The following is a 19,654-nucleotide window of genomic DNA, read 5'->3' as shown; positions in this document are numbered from 1 at the left end:
CACACAGTTCATTCATGAATTATGATTTTTTAATGTAACGGAATAAGCTTATGTCATTGATGACATCGTAATGTCATTCATTCACTTATTTGATTTAATCCCAGCCAAAAGGAATCTTATTTGAATTGAAGGGGTTATATTTTTAGGAATGATTAATTTTTGGGAAAGAAAGTTTTTGGCTTTCTACTACTTCTGTATCAAAATGGAGTAGTAGAAAGCCAAAAAATTTCTTTCCCAAAAATTAATCACTCTCAAAAATATAACCCCTTCAATTCAAATAAAGTACTTGTACTATTAGGAATAGAACGGGGCCTCAAAATCCTGTTGGGAAATTTGTTGATAAAATTGGGGATTAACAGGGTTCCGAGTCTCACTTTGTTTATTCATCATAGCAACTGTTTGTAACTGGCTAAACACTGGCAGCTGACTGAAGAGTTTCAAGGTATAAGCCGTTACGACTTGATTTAGGTAAGCTATCTGATTGGGAGGTGGTAACAGACCAAGTACTGACAACTGATTGGGTTGTTGTTGATTTGGAAACGGCAGTTGATTAGACATTAGAAGAGCATCAATTGTATGTTGGTAAAAAGCACTGTTATGGGCAGAAGACGTGTTGAGACCGGAGCAATGTTCATGTCTTGGTTTGAATTGACCTTGAGATACAACAATTGGACCTTCGATAGTGGTTGAATGATATATCCAAATATCAGGACATGTATTTTCAAGGTGTCCCTTCATTTTGCATAACTCGCACACGGAATGACGAAATTTGAAACATTTCCAAAAAAAAGTTGTCGAATATTCTCCATGATTTCCACACTGTGTACATCTTTTATTTGGATACCTAAGTTCTCGATGGTCTTTTTGACCGCAAAGAAAACAACTTGGCAGTTCTGGTTTTTCTGTACATTTCAAAGCTATATGTCCAAAATGCCTGCAGAGGTTACGTCTCGGTTCCCGGTTACCATCCATTTTTAAATAGGTGGCACGATCTTTGTGGGAAATTTTCCATTCATCTGAAATCTGACTGGACTCTATCAACATCGAACTCTTCAAAAGCTGCAGTTCTCTGAGAAATTTCACTATCACATATATGTTTTCCAGTACCTACTATTTTTCTCTTCAGTAAATTCAACACTACTCTTACACTTAGCCAATCTGACATCGTCACTAATATCTTCCAAATTATGAAAATATGTTTTCTGTATCATCGATTACTATGAGGTCTGTTCCAAATCCAGATTTATTCTGTATAGTTTCAGAGGTTCATAATTATCCTCACTTTTTAACGAAGAGTCATCAATTTTATTCTCTATGGGTTCATCATTTATTGATGATACTGTATTTCCAATAGAGATTTGTTGTTCCCTTTCAGTTGGCAGTAGTTTTTCTGATGTTGAATTTCTCCGCAGTCCCCTCAGATATTTCTAAACCAGAATTATCTTCTCTTGTTTTGAAATCAAACAGGAAGGGTGGGCACTGTAACAAATAACTAAGCAAATTGCAGTAAACAATCAAAAATATAAGTTTCTCTAATAGACAACATAATATCAGGTAAATCTTATAAAACACGTATAAGTAAATTATACCCAAACTGCAGAGAACACAATATATGTAAGTATAATAGCATCAACTACTCGGATGAACTTTCGGAAAATATTCAAAATTACTTCTCTAAATACATCATAACACCAGTTATTCAGGCAGAACTCTGTTCAATGCAAAACCCAAACGAGATAGAATGAAAAATTCAAAGTGAAAACCGTTGGAAATTCCCACATAAAAACAACGCAAAGATAAATAACACAATTGAATACAAAACTATAATTAGTACCAATAACTCAATGAAAATTGGCAACTTGATGTGTAAATAATATTCTTTACGAATTGAGTGCTCATTTCATCGATACTGTTGTTTTTGAACCTGATATTGATGATCATCGACCATGAAAAGTCCTCATACAACAAAAATTGAAATTTCACTGTGAACACATTACAAATATTAAAGTAAATAAAAAAAAACAAGCAGTAGATAGCATATTATGACATTTTTTCATTAAAAGCAATAATGTAAACTTTGTACACCCTTTATTGGGGGAGGTAATAATGTCTCGCAGATAAAGTTTTTACTCTCAAAACAATGAGCTCTAGTGTCCTGTCCCGTAATTCGATAACAATTTGAATATCATGTGGCATAATTTGTCCTTAATTGAACTTTTGGCAGATAATAGTATATTATGCAACGATCATGTAATGATGGTTATTAAGACACGAGCATTAACCGGGATACGAAACGAGCCCAAGGCGAGTTTTGTATGGTATATGCGAGTGTATTAATAACCATTACATGAGAGTTGCATACGCTATTTTTTCTAAACCCGATAAATAATGAAAAACTATAAATATTATATTTGTATTGAACACATTTACAGTAATTAACTAATATTTTTTTAAAAAAACACAAACCTAATGGTATTATCATAGATATATGAAAACTATCAAGATTCTAATTATATTTATATTGAATATAACAACTGTAATTAATCTGATCTTTTAAAAATATTGGAGTCATTGGTATTCCTTCTATATCGCTGTTTTCAGACATTTTGATAATATAGGTAGGTAATATGAAAACTGATTTTGACAAATAAAGCAATTAGTTACTTAGGTTAGAATCTAGGACAAACAAAGGAACAGGATTCTTGATTGAAAAATTATGGGTTTCTATTGGTTGATAATCTGTATCGTTATGAAAAATCTGTATCATAATGGATATCATTATGAAACGGATTATGGTCATATAAGTGTATTGTTAGAGTACGGGTGTAGAAAAAAGTGTAAATACATTGTACAATGTAAAGTGTAAATTTATGATACATTGATGGATGTAGCCGTTACTACATGGTAGAAAATCATAATGAAGGAGTTTTTTACCACTTTTATTTGTAATTAACGTTAATGCAGTTTCGTCCTATAAGGACATTTTCAACCTTATACATCAAACTTGCAATGGTTGATTACATTATATAGCACCCCTACAGGGGTGTTATATAAAGGCTAATGTAATCAAGGCTAATGCCTTATCAAAGATAAGGTGGAGAAGTTAGAGAAATCTGGAGCATAAGCTCAAGTGTCCGGAGTGTAATAGTGTTTATGTGGGACAATGTGGTCGAAATTTCCAAAAACGGTATGCTGAACATGAAAGGTCTTTCAGACTTAAAAACATGATTCGACGTTTTTCAACCATTCCTTGGAATGCAACCACAAGTTCCCGAATCTAAACGATACGGAAATTTTGCACTATACAGGGAAGGGTTGCAAACTCAATTATTTAGAATCCTTGGAATTTCACAAGCATAAACATTGCAAGTGCAACCTATTAAATGATCAAATCGATTTAGTTTACTCACCGGGTTTCAAATTAGCATACCCGCATTGCAACTAGTAAACAAAATTCAGGTACTCAATCAAGCCAAGTACCTCTATTATTACCTACAGGGATGCTATATAAGGGCTAATGTAATCAACCATTGTTAATTCAATATATAAGTTAGAAAATGTCCTTATAGGACGAAACTGCAGTAGCGTTAGCTACAAATAAAAGTGATAAAAAACAAAGAAAGTTTCATTCTTCTTTTTTCATTTTTAAATTTTTAAGGAAGTTCTGAAAAATTAAAAGAAGATAGAATTGGCCGATACTTGATGAAAATCCATAACGTATTCAAGTAACACTTCATCGTGAGATTTTTATTAAACAGTTCACAAAACCGCAACACGTGTTTCGTTTCATCAGGCGTGTTCATAGAATATGAAAATCTCACAACTTGAATAAGATAAGCATACGATAACTTCATCGCATCTGATAACAAGAAATTTTCTTGGCAAGTTGGAGGAAAACTGATATTTCCTCTGATAATAATAATAATAATAATAATAAAGAAATATAATAATAATAAGTAAGAGTACAGAATATAAATAACTGAACTACATACTACAACTACATACAACTTGTATAGTAACTGTGATGTTCTGGTTTTATTTGATTTTTGTTGGAATTGTATTTGACGTACGTAATTGATTTGAGTACGTTGTAAAAATAAAGCTGTCTAAGGTCCATTATTTGACATTCCTTGTATAGTTCGTCCGAGGAATAGCGATTGTTTCCAAACATTATAACTTTAAGTATTTTCCTTTGCAGGATTTCTAACGGGTTGAGATGAGTACGTAGAGCAGCTCCCCAGGCTACAATGCCATATTTCAAATGACTTTCAACCAGCGCATATTAAAGATTTTTTAATTCTTTAATGGGGAGGTATTTCCTCAGAAATCTGAATCTAAATAGGATTGTCTGAAGTTTCTTGATGACATACTTGATATGAGTATCCCATTTCAGGTACCTATCCAAATAAACACCTAAATATTTCACTTCGTTAACAGCTTGAATTGTAGAGTTTGATGTTTGGTTTTTGATAAGGAGATTGTCAAAATGGCAGGAATTGTTTGAATTGCAACTAAAGGGTAAGAAATTGATTTTCTCCATATTAACAGTGAGTAATTTATAGTCGAACCATTCTTTTATAGCTTTAAAATCCATTTCAACTACATTTTTGAGGTTATTCCAGGTCTTTTCCTCATAAAAAATGGCTGTATCATCTGCATATCCAATTATTGTACCAGCTGTATTGAGTTTGAATAGGTCGTTTATGTAGAGATTGAATAAAGTTGGTCCTAAGATTGTACCTTGGGGCACTCCACATTCTACTCTTCTCGGCTCGCTTTGTATCCCTTCGAGTCTTACTGACTGTTCTCTATTGAGTAAATAGCTTTCAAACAGTTTCAGGCAATTGCCCCTAATACCGTTATTTTCCAATGTATTCAGAAGTTTTTTATGATCCACGGTGTCAAAGGCTTTTGAAAGATCAATGAATAGACAGAGAGCGGGTGTGGAGTTCTCTTAAGCCTTGTGTATCTTCTCAGTTGAAGTTATTAAAGCATTATTGGTGGAAATATTTTGTCTGAAGCCAAATTGTTTCTCTGAAATTAGCTGATATTTGTTAATAAATGACGTCAACCTATTTTTCAATAATTTTTCAAAAACTTTCGATAAGTGTGTGATCAGGGATATTGGTCTGTAGTTGTTCACTGAGGTTTTATCTCCTCTTTTGTAAATTGGGCAAATTACTGATTTTTTGAAGGCCTCAGGCCAAACACTTTTGATTAATGATGAATTGAAGTGATTCAATAATAAACTGAGAGATTGATTTTATAACTTCTGATTTAATTTCATCATAGCCTACCGATTTGAGATTTTTTAACTCATTTATTAGTGTAGTCAGTTCTTTGGAGTCGGTATGTGTTAAAGCTAATGAGTTTGGTAGAATATATTGATGTGCGTTATAATTTCTACTCGTTGAGATTTTTTGGGCTAGTTTTGCACCCATACCTGCGAATTTGTCATTGAATTCGTTGACTATATCTTTATAGTCGGTTAAAAGCCCGTCATTATCATTTTTTATTGGACCAGTAACTTTTGTTTTTGATTCTGTACCGGTGAGTTCCTTTACAATGTTCCAAAGCTTTTTTGTGTTTCCATTATTTTTTTCAATTTGGTTCCTGAAATAATTTTGTTTTGTTCTGTTTATTGAGTTTGTTACTTTGTTTTTGTATTTTTTATATTGATCCTGTATCGCAGTATTATTAGGATTACTCTGGAGTTCTCTGAACATTTGGTTTTTACTATTGATCATGGTTAATAAGCAGTTATTCATCTAGGGAGCAATTTTGGTGTTTTTTCTGTAGTATCTTTTTCTTTCTGAGCATTGATTTAAACTATTTATAAGGATATGGAGGAAATTGTTCATTGATATATTCGGATCCTGTGTACTGTAAATTGTGTCCCAACTAGTCTTTTGCAGTAGGTATTTTGCATAATTTACTTTAATTTAGGTATTTAATATATTTGTTATCCGTTTTTTGCTTGTTTTGTTTGTCAATGACTATTTGGAGTATTGTTGTTGTATGATCGGTTATATTTGTATTAACAACAATTTTTTTTTCGTATTATTGTATTAACAACAATATTTTTTTTCGCCACTGTGGCATAACATAATTGCAAATTCTAAAATCAAAATCAATACCAAAAGCAAACCTATATTCATTAAAAAATCGGTAAGAGTTATATGAAATAAATATAGTTTAAAAAGACTAAAAAACACGCTTTTATAGCAAACGAAACTAAAAAATAAATATAGTTTAAAAAACTAAAAACACGCTTTTAAAGAACATCGAACCAAAAATTCAAAAATATTTTTTAATGAGCTCAAAACATTAACAAACAAAAAATACTAGTATTATTGTGAAAAAGGTGTTGGCGCTTTTCCAGGGTTCAGACCGGAAAGATAATTCCTAACTTCGTTATCGAAATGCGCTGGAGCTCTATCTTGTGGATACCACATATTTTGCCTTATTCCTGAATTTACTTTTTTCAATTATTCTGGTAAATCGGTCGGTCGGTAGCCGGGCGGTTCGACGTGGGTGATTTGTTCACTCAGTCAATCGACCGATGTGTGAATCGATGGTTCAAGCCCCAGGCTGAACGCTCGATTTGCACTTGCTATCGTCTAACACGTGTTGGGAATCACACGTTAAAATGTGTGACCTCTTCAGTCCTTAGCTCGCACAAGTTGCGACTTCTGAGGGTTGTCTTTCGTAGAGTGCGACATCTGGTTAACGGAAAAAACGTATTTTTAACGTATTTTTTAAACATATTCAAATCATCTTGTGAGAACTGAAAGTAGTTTGCACAATTCAAATTATTCAGATGAGACACTGGTGAATTATTATTAACAGGTGCATTCCCAAACATTTACTTTGATAGCATTTTGGTGATGAGCCCTTTTTTGCGTGAGGGTTTCCTCCGGCCTAAATGTGCGCGTCATAGTGATTCGTAATGTTATTTCTACTGAAGGTTGTTTTCCGTTGATAATCAGTCGCAGAAACATATTCTTCTAAGATAATCTTCATTTAGTCAGTCTTCAACGATTGTTGAGTGATAGGGATGAAGCTGCTGATCCTTCAATCTTCTCCAAATCATCATGTGACCAACATCTTATTGAGCAGCTACTACCCTTGTACTGCTTCCAGGGTATTCTTCGACAAAATTCTAAAATATACTTATCCATTCATGGACGACTACTATTACCAGCAACTTGCGGTTGCAAAGTACCTGTCTCACGAAAACGACGATGAATGGAAATAAATAATCGTCTCTTTGGTGTATTCCGATTGGAATATTTTTTCGCAAAACGCCTTGCAGCTGCTGCACTATTCCTCAGGTATTCACCTGTAATTACAAGAATCACAGATAATCATCCTTGTTGTAGCCTGACCACACTAACCTAGAATTATATGCATATCTGCCATTTCTGCAAACGTCTGAACCATTTTAACATAGAGTTTGATTTGTATCAACACTCTTGAAATGCATAATAATTGAAAGCTCCAGTTGATAGAATGTACTTATAAGAGCAATTTATTGTTATTTATCCATAGCAACTACAAGTGTTGAACAGTCAACTATGATGTAATGAACTAATATTATTTCAATTATAACGCATTTAGAAGTTTGGGGGCTTTTCATTACAAAATGTTGATCACTTCATGAAATATTTGGAAAAATCAATTTTCATTTCGAACTTTCCAAACGCTGTAACTTTTTTTGGGGTGCACATTTGCAATCGAAATATTTTTGGCACATCTTTTTGTTACATCCTCTATAAAGTACCTACTAGGCTATACAGATATCTTGGTCATCTTTACCTACGGCAAAGAACAACTGGTCAATCAATTCATCAACACACCCAAAGCCACTTACCAATAAATGGATCGACATCAATTCACAATCCAGAATACAAAACAATTAAATAAATTCAGCGAATTTCGTTTGGCACAGTTAGAATATTGTATGAACGAATACACGCATTGCACGATGATTTCTGGGAAAAAACATGATGATGTTTGTTTTTTATGATACGAATTAAACTATCAGCAGCAAGCACCCACATGTCATTAGTAGAGAACAAATATCTCGTTTCAATTGATCAAAATGAGAGTTGGAATTTTTGGGAAATGTATTAAAATCAACAATGCCACTGGAGAAATAATGAATTAATTCCAAATATCCATACTCATTCTACGGAAAGATATTCATACGAAAACTCATTTACATAATGTTCTCATCAAACTTTGAGAATTGTTTCAGTTTGATGTGAATTAAAATTCCCTGGGAACTCCATTCTCGAGATATCACTCTTTGAATTTTTGGGCGACAACCGGCAATTGCCAATTGCGAATTTCATTCGTGGCTGTATGATATATATATATATATATATATATATATATATATATATATATATATATATATATATATATATATATATATATATATATATATATATATATATATATATATATATATATATATATATCAACCTGAATCAACCTGAAAATTTCACAGTATGCATAAATCAATATGACCTACACGCCTAAAATATTTCAGACGAAGCGGCGTTGTCGCTTCTACTATAGAGTAGCGGCATCTTTGATTTTCCAAATGGAACACCCCGTATATAATATCATATTATGATTCATTATCACTTTGTCAACAGATTCATATATTATTTCCCTATACCTATCTATTACCGTTTAGAAGATATAAATTAATTTCGATATTTTTTTTACCAAACATGAACTTTTATAAATGCTGATAATCTTGAACTCTCTTGCACTAAAACAATCAAATTTGAAATGGAGTGGAGTGATACTATAAAGATCTTCACTCCGAGTCATATTTCCATTTTCCTCATACAGGGTCTTCAAAAAATGCTGATACTTTGATCTCATGAAAAAATATACAGTCCCTGTATATTTCAACATTTTTGAGCTCTTCATCCAATTTTAGATTAACTTTGTTCAGATAATACTATTTCTATTTTGAACCGTTTTCGAGATAAACTGTTTCAAACGGAAACTGACGTGGTTTTCTTGCTCGTTTTTTTGAATTCATCACTTATTTTGGATATTCAACATTTTTTTAATACTTAGTAATATTTCTTTTTGATCCAGTTTTTTAACTGTCTCAGATCAGTCAATTCGAAATTGGTATGTACCTACCTTAGAAAAAGTTACAATTTGTATACATTGAGGTATTGGTCTCTAACGTATAACAGTACACATTGATATTTTTTAATAGTGTGCTTTGGAAAAATAAATAAACCAATTATTTAACGTCAGACTTTCGTTGGTGGTTTTGACTGATTGTAATAGCTACCAATTATAATAGAATAATGTCATGATTAGGTTACAGTAATAAAGATTTCTTGAATTTATTAATAATTTATGGTGAGTGCAATAGAATTGCAAGTAGAACATGCCGAGTATTTCATGAAAGATACCCACAACTTCCGAAGACGAATAATAATGTGATAAATCGACTACTAAAACACTGTAGGTTGAATGGAACCTTCCGTCCAGAAATCATTCGTAAAAAGACTAAAGTGGATGATGATGACAATGGTATAACAGTTTTGGGATACTTTCATGCATTTCCAAATGCTTCTCTGCACGAGGCTGAAAGGGAGATAGGTATACCCTACGTGACAATTTGTCGAATTCTTAATAAGCATAAATGGCATTCCTATAAGTTCTACTGTGTCCAACATTTGAAAGAGACTGATTTACCTCGTAGAGTGGAATTCTTTGAATGGTTACTTGTCAAGACTCAAGAGGATGAACATTTCCTTGACAATATCGTATGGACAGATGAGGCCAAGTTTACAAAAAATTGAGTTTTCAATAGACACAACAGTCATTATTGGGCGCCAGAAAATCCCCATGTTGTCCGCCAAAGGGGTTTTCAAGAAAGATGGCAGTTCAATGTATTTTGTGCCATAAAGAATAAGTCAATTTTTTATATCGAGTTTTATGATGATAATTTGAATGCATCAAAATATGAAGATTTACTTAGGAACGGAATTCAAATGATTTTAAATAATAGACCAGGAAGAGAACGTGTATGGTACCAAATGGATGATGCTCCACCCCATACATACCAATTTCGAATTGACTGATCTGAGACAGTTAAAAAACTGGATCAAAAAGAAATATTACTAAGTATTAAAAAAATGTTGAATATCCAAAATAAGTGATGAATTCAAAAAAACGAGCAAGAAAACCACGTCAATTTCCGTTTGAAACAGTTTATCTCGAAAACGGTTCAAAATAGAAATAGTATTATCTGGACAAAGTTAATCTAAAATTGGATGTAGAGCTCAAAAATGTTGAAATATACAGGGTGTTCCATTTGAAAAAATTGAGTTCCACTAATTTCTTCATGAGATCAAAGTATCTGCATTTTTTGAAGACCCTGTATGAGGAAAATGGAAATATGACTTGAAGTGAAGATCCTCATAGTATCACCCCACTTCATTTCAAATTTGATCGTTTTAGTGCAAGAGAGTTTAAGATTATCAGCATTTATGAAAGTTCATGTTTGGTAAAAAAAATATCGAAATTAATTTATATCTTCTGAACGGTAATAGATAGGTATAGGGAAATAGTATATGAATTTGTTGACAAAGTGATAATAAATCATAATATGATATTATATACGGGGTGTTCCATTTGAAAAATCAAAGAAGCCGCCACTTTATAGTAGAAGCGACAACGTCGCTTCGTCTAAAATATTTTAGGCGTCTAGGTCATATTGACTTATGCATACTGTGGAATTTTCAGGTTGATCCGTTGAATAGTTTGCCAGAAACGGCCAATTAACGTTCATCATGAAAAGCCCTGTATATTACAATTGTGAATTCGGAATGTCAGAAAGGATTGGGTTAACGTGCCGTAGGTCAAACATTTTTCATTTTGAATATTAATAATAGTAGAATTGATATATTAATAATCGTAAAAGTTGTTTTTTTTCAATTTCAATTTCAAAAGTTATAATCAGGCAAAAGAAGAATATCTTTCATCTAAAAAAATGTTCTGAAAACAGAAAATTCACTGAGAATATCCCAGCTTGAGGAACTATATCGACAATATTTATAATTTTGATTTCTAGGTGGAAGATAGGCATAAAACGCACATCAACCAAATCAGACAATTGATCAGCAAACATTATTTCAACAGGCAATATATGAATATTGAGGAAAAAATGGTAACATATATATACAATACAATAATCCAATATGAAAAGATAGGCTTTTACGGCCGGAGTCACGATCAGAGAAAGCAAAATCCCTGGTCGAATGGAACGTTTCGTTTGCTACTGCGGCAGATATTTTCAATGATGTATGACTGCGAGAACGAAGTATCTCAAAGTCTCAGCAACGACTGATGAGACTTCGAAATACTATCTTCGTCGTTCCACTGAAGATATCTGCCGCAGTAGTAGACGAAACTTTTGATACTACAAGTTTCTTCTTCATGGCCTACCAGCCCTGATTTTGTTTTGTCTAAACAATAGTCCGTTGGTGGCAACATGAAAACATATATAATTTTTAATAAAAAAATAGGATTTTTTAACTCTTCGAAGCTTATGATGAAGAACAAGTTGATTTTTAACCTTTTTAATTACCAATAGAAGGTATTCACAATGTGAGTTAATGAATCGAAATCTTTTCTTCAATGTTTCCTATCATTTTAGGAATTGCTAAAAGCGTCATAACATTTTTTGTCATTTTCAACACATTTTATTCTAAGAATTGTAATGAATGAATGCATTGCTTTGATCTTGACAAAATATAAATTGCATGCATTCATTAACAATTTTTTGGCTGAATAATGAAATGAATGACCCTTCTTTAAAATAATTTTTAATAATATTATTTGATATTATTTTTTTTCATTCATCTATTTTGCATTCGTTTATCGAATATACATTGAACTAATTGCAATACCCTTACGGCTTATTGAAATTAGTTCAATGTAGTTACCCAAGATATTGCTTTAAAGAATGCAGATGCATCTGAGTTCAAAAATTATATGAAAAATTGAAAACGTCTTCCACAGAAGAAATATCTGTAATTGTATTTGGCGTTAATTTTTGATATCAAAAATGTATAGTTATTTTAAAAAAAAATTATTTCAATAAAATAATACAAATTGAATTAGAATTTCTTATTTGTCTAAAAAAAGCAAGTAAAATTCTTCTCTATATTTTAATTTACAAAAAATATATCATTATTAGTATCGAAGAACAGTTCCGCAAAATGAAATATTTGGGGTAAACTTTCTTGGGCTCTATATACACTTCACCACTGTACAGTATGTACACTATATATTCACTTCGATCCAAATCAAACATAGTTTCATATCGTATTAGGAAAAAAGTTCAATGTGAGTTTTTCACTTGACAGTTAACAAAACCCCGACACGTGTTTCGCAATACAATAGCATCTTCAGACGTCACAATACGGTTTTGTATTGTGAACATTGATTCCTTCATTCACATACTGAAATGCCTTCTACTGTTATTGAAGAAGTGGGAAATAAAAAAAATCCACAACAATCCTTTCTAAAACCTTCAAGCAATGGCTCAAAGGAGTGAGAAAACACCAGATTATATATTTGAAAATTCTGTGTATTTCCATGTTAACTGGCAGCTATCAAACCTGATAGATTATATTGTTTACACATATGTCTAGATGATATTCTTTTTTGTTCAATATTCATATTCAATCGGATAGAATGATTTTTTGTACATGTATCTGATTCGATCAAGATAGACAAAAGCGAAATTGAAATTATAAATATATAGTTAGTTTTTCAAGAAAATTCAGAACAGGATCTTTTTCCAGGTCTCATATATCTCAAATGGTTTTTGAAATGTATATAAAATCCAAACCAGAATTTTCAATCAATTATTTATAACTATTTCAATTTTCCAGCCCTTCTACTGAAGTATCATAAGGTTTTCAGTTACATACCCCTTCGAATCTTGTGTCACCTCGATTTCAATTTTTTGTGTTGGAGGTTATGTTTTTGATAAAATGAAACAACGGTCAATGAAATATTGAATAAAATAAATGAATTCATTGTGAACCACCTATTCAAATGAAGTCGATTGAACTATTATTACAGCATTATTTTCTTTTACAGTTGACCTTCGATGAATTCAAAATCGGTCGATATGAAGCATCCGCCCTAGACGGCTGTCCAGATGGATACATGCAGCTCAGCGAATTGGGGCGTCCTTTCACTGGAGGTTCTTGGTGTGGCTCCTCATCGGGTCCAGCTGCCTATTATAGTGAAACATCAACAGTAACAGTGAGCGTAAAACTTTTCGGTTCCCCACAAATACCATTCGCATTCAGCCTTCGTTATCGATTCGTTTCCAAGAGAGAAGCTATAGTTCGTTTCGGTTCTCCTAGTTCTCCTCTGGAACGTGGACAAGTTGCTCCAGGTACCTACTGTAGTAGACAATTCGAAGAATGTTATAGGAAACCATGTCGCCTTCAGTCGCCGAACTATCCTGGAATGTATCCGAGGAATGTGTCCTGCTATTGGAGTTTGAGGCAGAAATTTGTACCTACCTGCAAACATGCCATGATCGCCGTACGTCAGGAAGCTGCTCACAAAATGCATATGAAGAGATCAATCAATGTAGCTGGACTGAATAAAACTTCCAGAGCGCTACGAGCATGGAGAGATTGTACAGGAGAAAGAGATCATTTAATTTTCTACGATGGTGGCTCCACCAATGATCCAGTTCTGGCAAAATACTGTGGAGGAGACTGGCTCCCCAGGGTGGTAGCACGTGGACCAGAGATGCTTGTAGCTTTCCATTCATCCCCATTCAGCATACCCCTTCACTCTCCAACGTTTCATTCACCTCTCAGAGGTTTTGAGCTAGACGTCGATGTAATTTTTGCAGATTCTGACTCAATGGATTATTCCAGACATAAAATAAAGTGTGAATTTGATATAAATGCAACTAGTCCAGATGGCGACGAAATTTGGAGTGGTAGAGGCAGAAACGGTAGACTCATCAGTCCTAAACACTCATTACCTCCGAATACAACATGTTCTTACAAATTCAGAGGTTACCCTGGCGACTTAGTTTGGATAAGTTTCATATCATACAGTCAGAGAGCTTTGTTGGTAGGAGAAAGTGCTCATGCTCTCCTCAGCAATGGTTCCTCCGGCAATGGTTGTTCCACTAGATTGAGAATATGGGATGGAAATACGATTATAGAAGACAAATGTGACGAATCACCGAAACTCTGTGATCATACCGCATTGAGTAACTCAACAAGATTCACTAGGCCTTGTTCTGGTGATGAAAGCTATCTTTCGTCCGAAAAAACTCTAGTTGTCCAACATCATACTGAAGACGGTACCGCCTTACACCCAGCTTCATTCAAAATGAAATATGAGTTTGTGGATACTAGACTGGGGGGTCAGCCTTGGCCAGAGAACGAAGAAGGAGGTATTTGTTACCGTGTTTTTCGACGCCAACACGTCGGTGAAGTGACCGCACCTCGGAATATTTTTTTATATGGGCGGGGAGGTGCGAAAAACTTAGATTGTGTATACAGATTCGAAGCCGGCTTAGATGAAAGAGTTCGGCTCATTCTGAACAACGCATCTTTTGGCCTAAATCCAACGTGTGAAACTCTCAATGATCCTCACACAGGAAGGCAGATATGTGAATATTTTCCAGGAAGCCGTATCTCAGAACTAAACGTTTTTGAGCGACCCTGGAAAGATATTCGTACGCACAAAGCTTGCATTTGTGATAATTCCACACTTTCCAGTAAACCTATTGTGTTCATTTCATCTTCGAGAACACTAGAACTTCAATTCACTGCCAAAGAGATGAATATTAGCGAAGACTTTACAATACTACATTTTCACGTACTATTTGAACTCATCAAAATGTCGGACTGTCCAAGGAATCAAAGACTGGGAGGTTATGGAGGAGAAGTTCATTTCAATAATCCTCCAGTCGACCGAACTGAAAATTTATGTTTGGGTATGCCATGGGTAGTGGAAGCAAGATATAACATGAGTTTGTTTCTACTCAGTTGGGGAGCATTTCTTCCATTGAAACCTCGCATAGATGAGCCTACTCGTTGTCCAACAACGAATCGGGTACTTATTTATTCAGGACGACCTCCCAAATTGGTACGAGTGGTATGTCCTGCAGAACCTGGATCTCGTCCGTTAGCAGTGCATGTATTCAGTGAGGAATGGTGGGGTGAAGCTTTAGCTCACATTGTGCAACGTCCCCCAAATTTTCTTATAGAATGGATAGGCTCCGAAACAGGAGTAGCAGCATTTCACTGGCTCGAAATTTCCAGGTCAAGATCTGCACTACTTCAACAGTTGCAAGTTCCAGTAAACACCACCGGAAATGAAACCGACTTAGAGTGCGCGTTCAAATGCCCCGAGTTAGATGCGTGTATTAGTGCTTCGTTGTGGTGTGATGGAAAGGATCACTGTCCATCAGGTTGGGATGAGTCGGAAGCGCAGTGCGGTGCAACTTCAAAATTGTTAAATTCATTGCCACTGTCGGCCCTTGCAGCAGCAGCCGCAGTGATCTCTTCCATCATCCTCCTTGTCTGCCTGACCTTACACCGACTGCGTGCTAGGCGTCGAAGGAGGCTGGCAAAGAAGAAGTTGCTCACAGGTCCGAGGCTATTGGATCCGAGTTTAAATTCTTGACATAAGTCGCCGCCTGTGGAATTTATACATGTGGATCGGGAAACAACCGTATGAGGTCTGGTGTTTACCGGTTTTTCCGTCCCTATGCTCATTTTTTATCTACCGGTGCCTTTCTGTGATTTACAATGGTTTTGCGTGGCGTCTTCACATTTAAACCAATCTTAGATGTTTCTATCTTGAATAAATATAAAGTTCACCAATGTTGTTGTGAAGTACTATTGGAACGAGTCATTTCTGTGGCAGCAGAAACACTTCTTCGCTCACTAAAACCGTACTTAATCCAGTTGATAGTTTATTTTCAACTAACTTACTGTTTGCAGAATTTTATTCAAAAACGTCATATGCCAAAAACCATTTTTTCAATTGTCTAATTACAAAACTTCGATTCAACAGAGATAAATGTTTGCTCAAAATGGATCAAAATATTTTGTTACTGTTATCAACCACTCAATTCACTAACAGAAAATCATTAAAATGTCCACATGCTGTGAAAAAATTTCGAGTATCAAATAAACTAGAAAATACCAATAAAAAATGTAGATTTTTTTACTGTTGAAATGTTACTAATGAACAAAACCTAATTTGTTTCGGATGCAACCAAAGTTTCCGCCCGTTCTGCTCTTTTTTTTTCAGTCACCTCATTGCCGACTATTTAAAATCAGTTTTCTCTCGGCTGATCAGTACTATTATTGTTGACATTAACGATTCATTCGCTTCTGAACAAAAATACGCTACAAAATTCTGTGAATGTTTAGTTAAAAATTATATCGTTCACTATTACATTAAGAATGACATACCAATGAGCAATGAATCGTTATATTGGGTATTCACGTTATATTCAGTATACGCAGATGTTCAAAAATAAGGAGAACAGTAAAAAACGAAATGAAGTTCACCCAAATTGTTTTCAATGATATCAGCTATCAAAAAAATCATCGATTTGCTTGGTTGAAAAATCAAACCGCGCAAATATTCACAAAAATATTGTAGACTCTTGTCAATTTTCATAATTGTGTGCGTAAGATTCAGTCCTAGTATCAAATGATACTTGAAATCGCACATTGAAAGGTAAGACGTCGTTAATCCTCAACTCGCACAATATTTTACTTCTGAAGGTTCTCGTTTGTAGGGGAACGACTGGTGGTTGAAGAAATTCTTGAGGCTCAGTATGGAGTCTTCAGTCTTCAGTCTAGGTCAATATTCAAGACTAACAGATTGAGAGCTCTGATCGTCATGAAGATATTATTCAAATTTTTGGGTAGGTTTTAATCACCAATTCTTCATATTTAGATGTTACATTCCTCCTCCGTTTGTTTATTTCGGTACCTATTACCCTGAGCACCTAATTTACCATTACTTCGACTTCTCCATTCGAAGTCTGGTGAAAATACAACATGTTGATCAGAATAAGGTTTCCAGAACCAGTTGATGCATTCGTTGAATATTTTTTAATTACATGCGATACAGTATCACCAAAGATGAACTCATCCTCATATTTTACTTACAGCTCTTTGATTTTTGACTTGAAAACCTACGTACCACAAACAATGCTTGCCTTCATAAGACTGGAGTCGTTTCTTCATGGGGAACTGCAATTTCATCCAAATAGTCTTATAAACGACATGACTTGTACTTTGATGTATTATCTCGAAATTTTGAGCTCATACAATTCGCTTTCAGGCATTCGAGAGTCACTCATAGAGAGAAGGAGGCTAAGGGTATAAACATTCTTGAAATGAACGATCGATTTTATTGCTAAAATTGACTCATTTTTCTCGAATATTCTACATTTGTTATCCTAATGTAACACCTCATTTCCATCTCTGCTTGCATTTTCTTGAAAATTTTGGAATCCATACAATGAGACATTTTGGTTATCGAAATTCCTTCAAAATTCATTTGATCAAAGATCTTTTTTCATCTTTCAATCCAGAAACTGGATGGACTATTTCGCAGTGACGAGTGAAAGTACCAAATGAGAAGTGAATCAAATTATTTTCGAAACAAAATCACTTTTGTATCCAATATAACTACAGATTTGGATGGTTTTTGGCTCTTAACAAACATCTTGTAATATGGTCTCAGTCTTTCATAAATATTCATCATCAATAATCTCCGACTATCATTAAAATACTGCCAAAATAGTACATAGTCTAGTTTTCACCAGTCATCAACGTAAATTTAAATATTCAACTGATTTGTATGCTGCATATAGAATTGTATTATATATAACTAATATTTGTTGAATGTTAATAAAAAAATGTGAAGATTTCACGCTGAACCAGTGAATAACTAATAAAAAACTAAGAGACAATCGTTCAGTGTGACCCCTGTTTAGTGGTCTTTAAAACTGACTAAACTCCTTATGGAACTCTGATCACTATTTTGATCAGTTATGTAGTGAGACATAATTTATTGTACTTATAACTAGAAAAATAAAGGTTTTCAAGGAGTAGGAACCAGATTAGTACGATTGTAAGCTGAACATTATTACAATCGTTCAGTTTAATAAGTTTGAACTACAGTAAACCTTTTCAACTTTGCTATTCAATTGTTTAGAACACTTTCTAACTATGTGTGATGTCAGAAAAGTGACAGATTTGAAGAATTTTATAGAATAACATAAAAAAATCATCATGGATAATGAACACCTGATATAGTGACCGATATAATTTTCCGTTTGTCCACCAACTATTTCCATTGAAACAATATCTAATGTTTCTTTCTGTTTTTTGAGGATTTCAAACCCCCACAATCTGAAAAATAAATTGGGTTGAATCAGTGAAGAATCTGCTGAAGTGTAATGAGGTGCCAACTGAAACGTTCGTTCCTCCCGAAAAATTACTGCGTAATATATATGACTGAAGAGTTCCATTGGTCAGTAATTGGTCTTTTTCACAAATTTTGCCTGCAAATAGTATGAATGATTAAAAAAATTTCAATATTCAAAAGGGCTAATGTTTCAGAAAGTAATCCCTTTCGGTTTTCAAAACCAAAAAAATTCACTTGTCAAATGCAGCTCAGATGAAAACAGTTATATTTCAGTTGAGAGACAGCAAAGAGAATGTGAATACCCAAAAAACAGAAACAAATATTTACTTATTCACAAAGAGTGTCTTTCGGAGACTAATATCTGCTGGTAATCTATTCCTGAGAGGCTGTTTTTCAAAGTTCAAAGCATCCACTCAAACTTATTCAAAACAAAAATTGGTTCCTAACTTCTGGTATGAGAGTTCAGTCACAGTTAACATTGAAAATTATACTCCGTTCAAGTTGGAAGTATAATATGAGATAACGATTATTGTATGTTGAATATCAGTATAGAAAGTATCAACTTACTTTATATTCATTTCCACGCTCCACGAAATCATTTTTTGTTGTTCTATTTTTTCGATGTATGCCCCTGATAAACTTATTCAGAAGTTTATTGTTTTGGAAAAGAGAGTTTGTGGCTTTCTACTACTCCATCTTGGTACAAAAAAAATGTAGGAGTCTTCCAAAGAATAGAAGAAAGCAATCAATTTCAAAAGAAGTAATTCCATACATTGATGTGTAGATCATACAAAGAAGTAACTTTCACACATACTGGAAGAAAAAAGCCCTCCTCAAACAGCTTCTTTCATATAAACATTGAATTACACGAAAGAAATATTCTTTCGAAACAAAAACTCTTATATGAACACTGAATTATCCAAAAAACACTTTTCTCTACTCAGTTTGTATTCCAAACAGTCGTTATGGAACTGAATCATATATCGTTCACAGGATTTCCACACAATATACTAAATGAAAGGTAAAAATTCCAATCACATGGAATACTATCGTTCTCACTGGTAGACAGCAATATTTAGCCGTTAGATGAATGAATTTGTGTGTTTTTTCTCATAATGCTATCCAGATTGGTACTGATTGCCCTAAGGCAAGTGTC

General features: G+C 33.9%; 1 protein-coding gene across 1 annotated transcript in view; it reads left to right on the top strand.

Annotated features, from left to right (window-relative positions):
* The window catches only part of LOC111516192 (uncharacterized), a 267,285-nt gene extending 251,359 nt beyond the window's left edge, over positions 1-15,926 (top strand). The window contains exon 3 of the mRNA XM_074180109.1: positions 13,159-15,926. Coding sequence (XP_074036210.1) covers positions 13,159-15,726 — 2,568 coding nt within the window. The 3' untranslated portion in view covers positions 15,727-15,926. The remainder of the gene's footprint in view (positions 1-13,158) is intronic.
* Positions 15,927-19,654: the final 3,728 nt, after the last annotated feature.

This window comes from Leptinotarsa decemlineata, unplaced genomic scaffold, assembly GCF_025532065.1.
Source record: "Leptinotarsa decemlineata unplaced genomic scaffold, Ldec_3_MD MMD2_tig00026282_RagTag_RagTag, whole genome shotgun sequence".
In the NCBI taxonomy this organism is placed as follows: domain Eukaryota; kingdom Metazoa; phylum Arthropoda; class Insecta; order Coleoptera; family Chrysomelidae; genus Leptinotarsa; species Leptinotarsa decemlineata.
The sequence above is the reverse complement of the archived record's forward strand: the minus strand, read 5'-3'. Positions and strand labels throughout refer to the sequence as shown.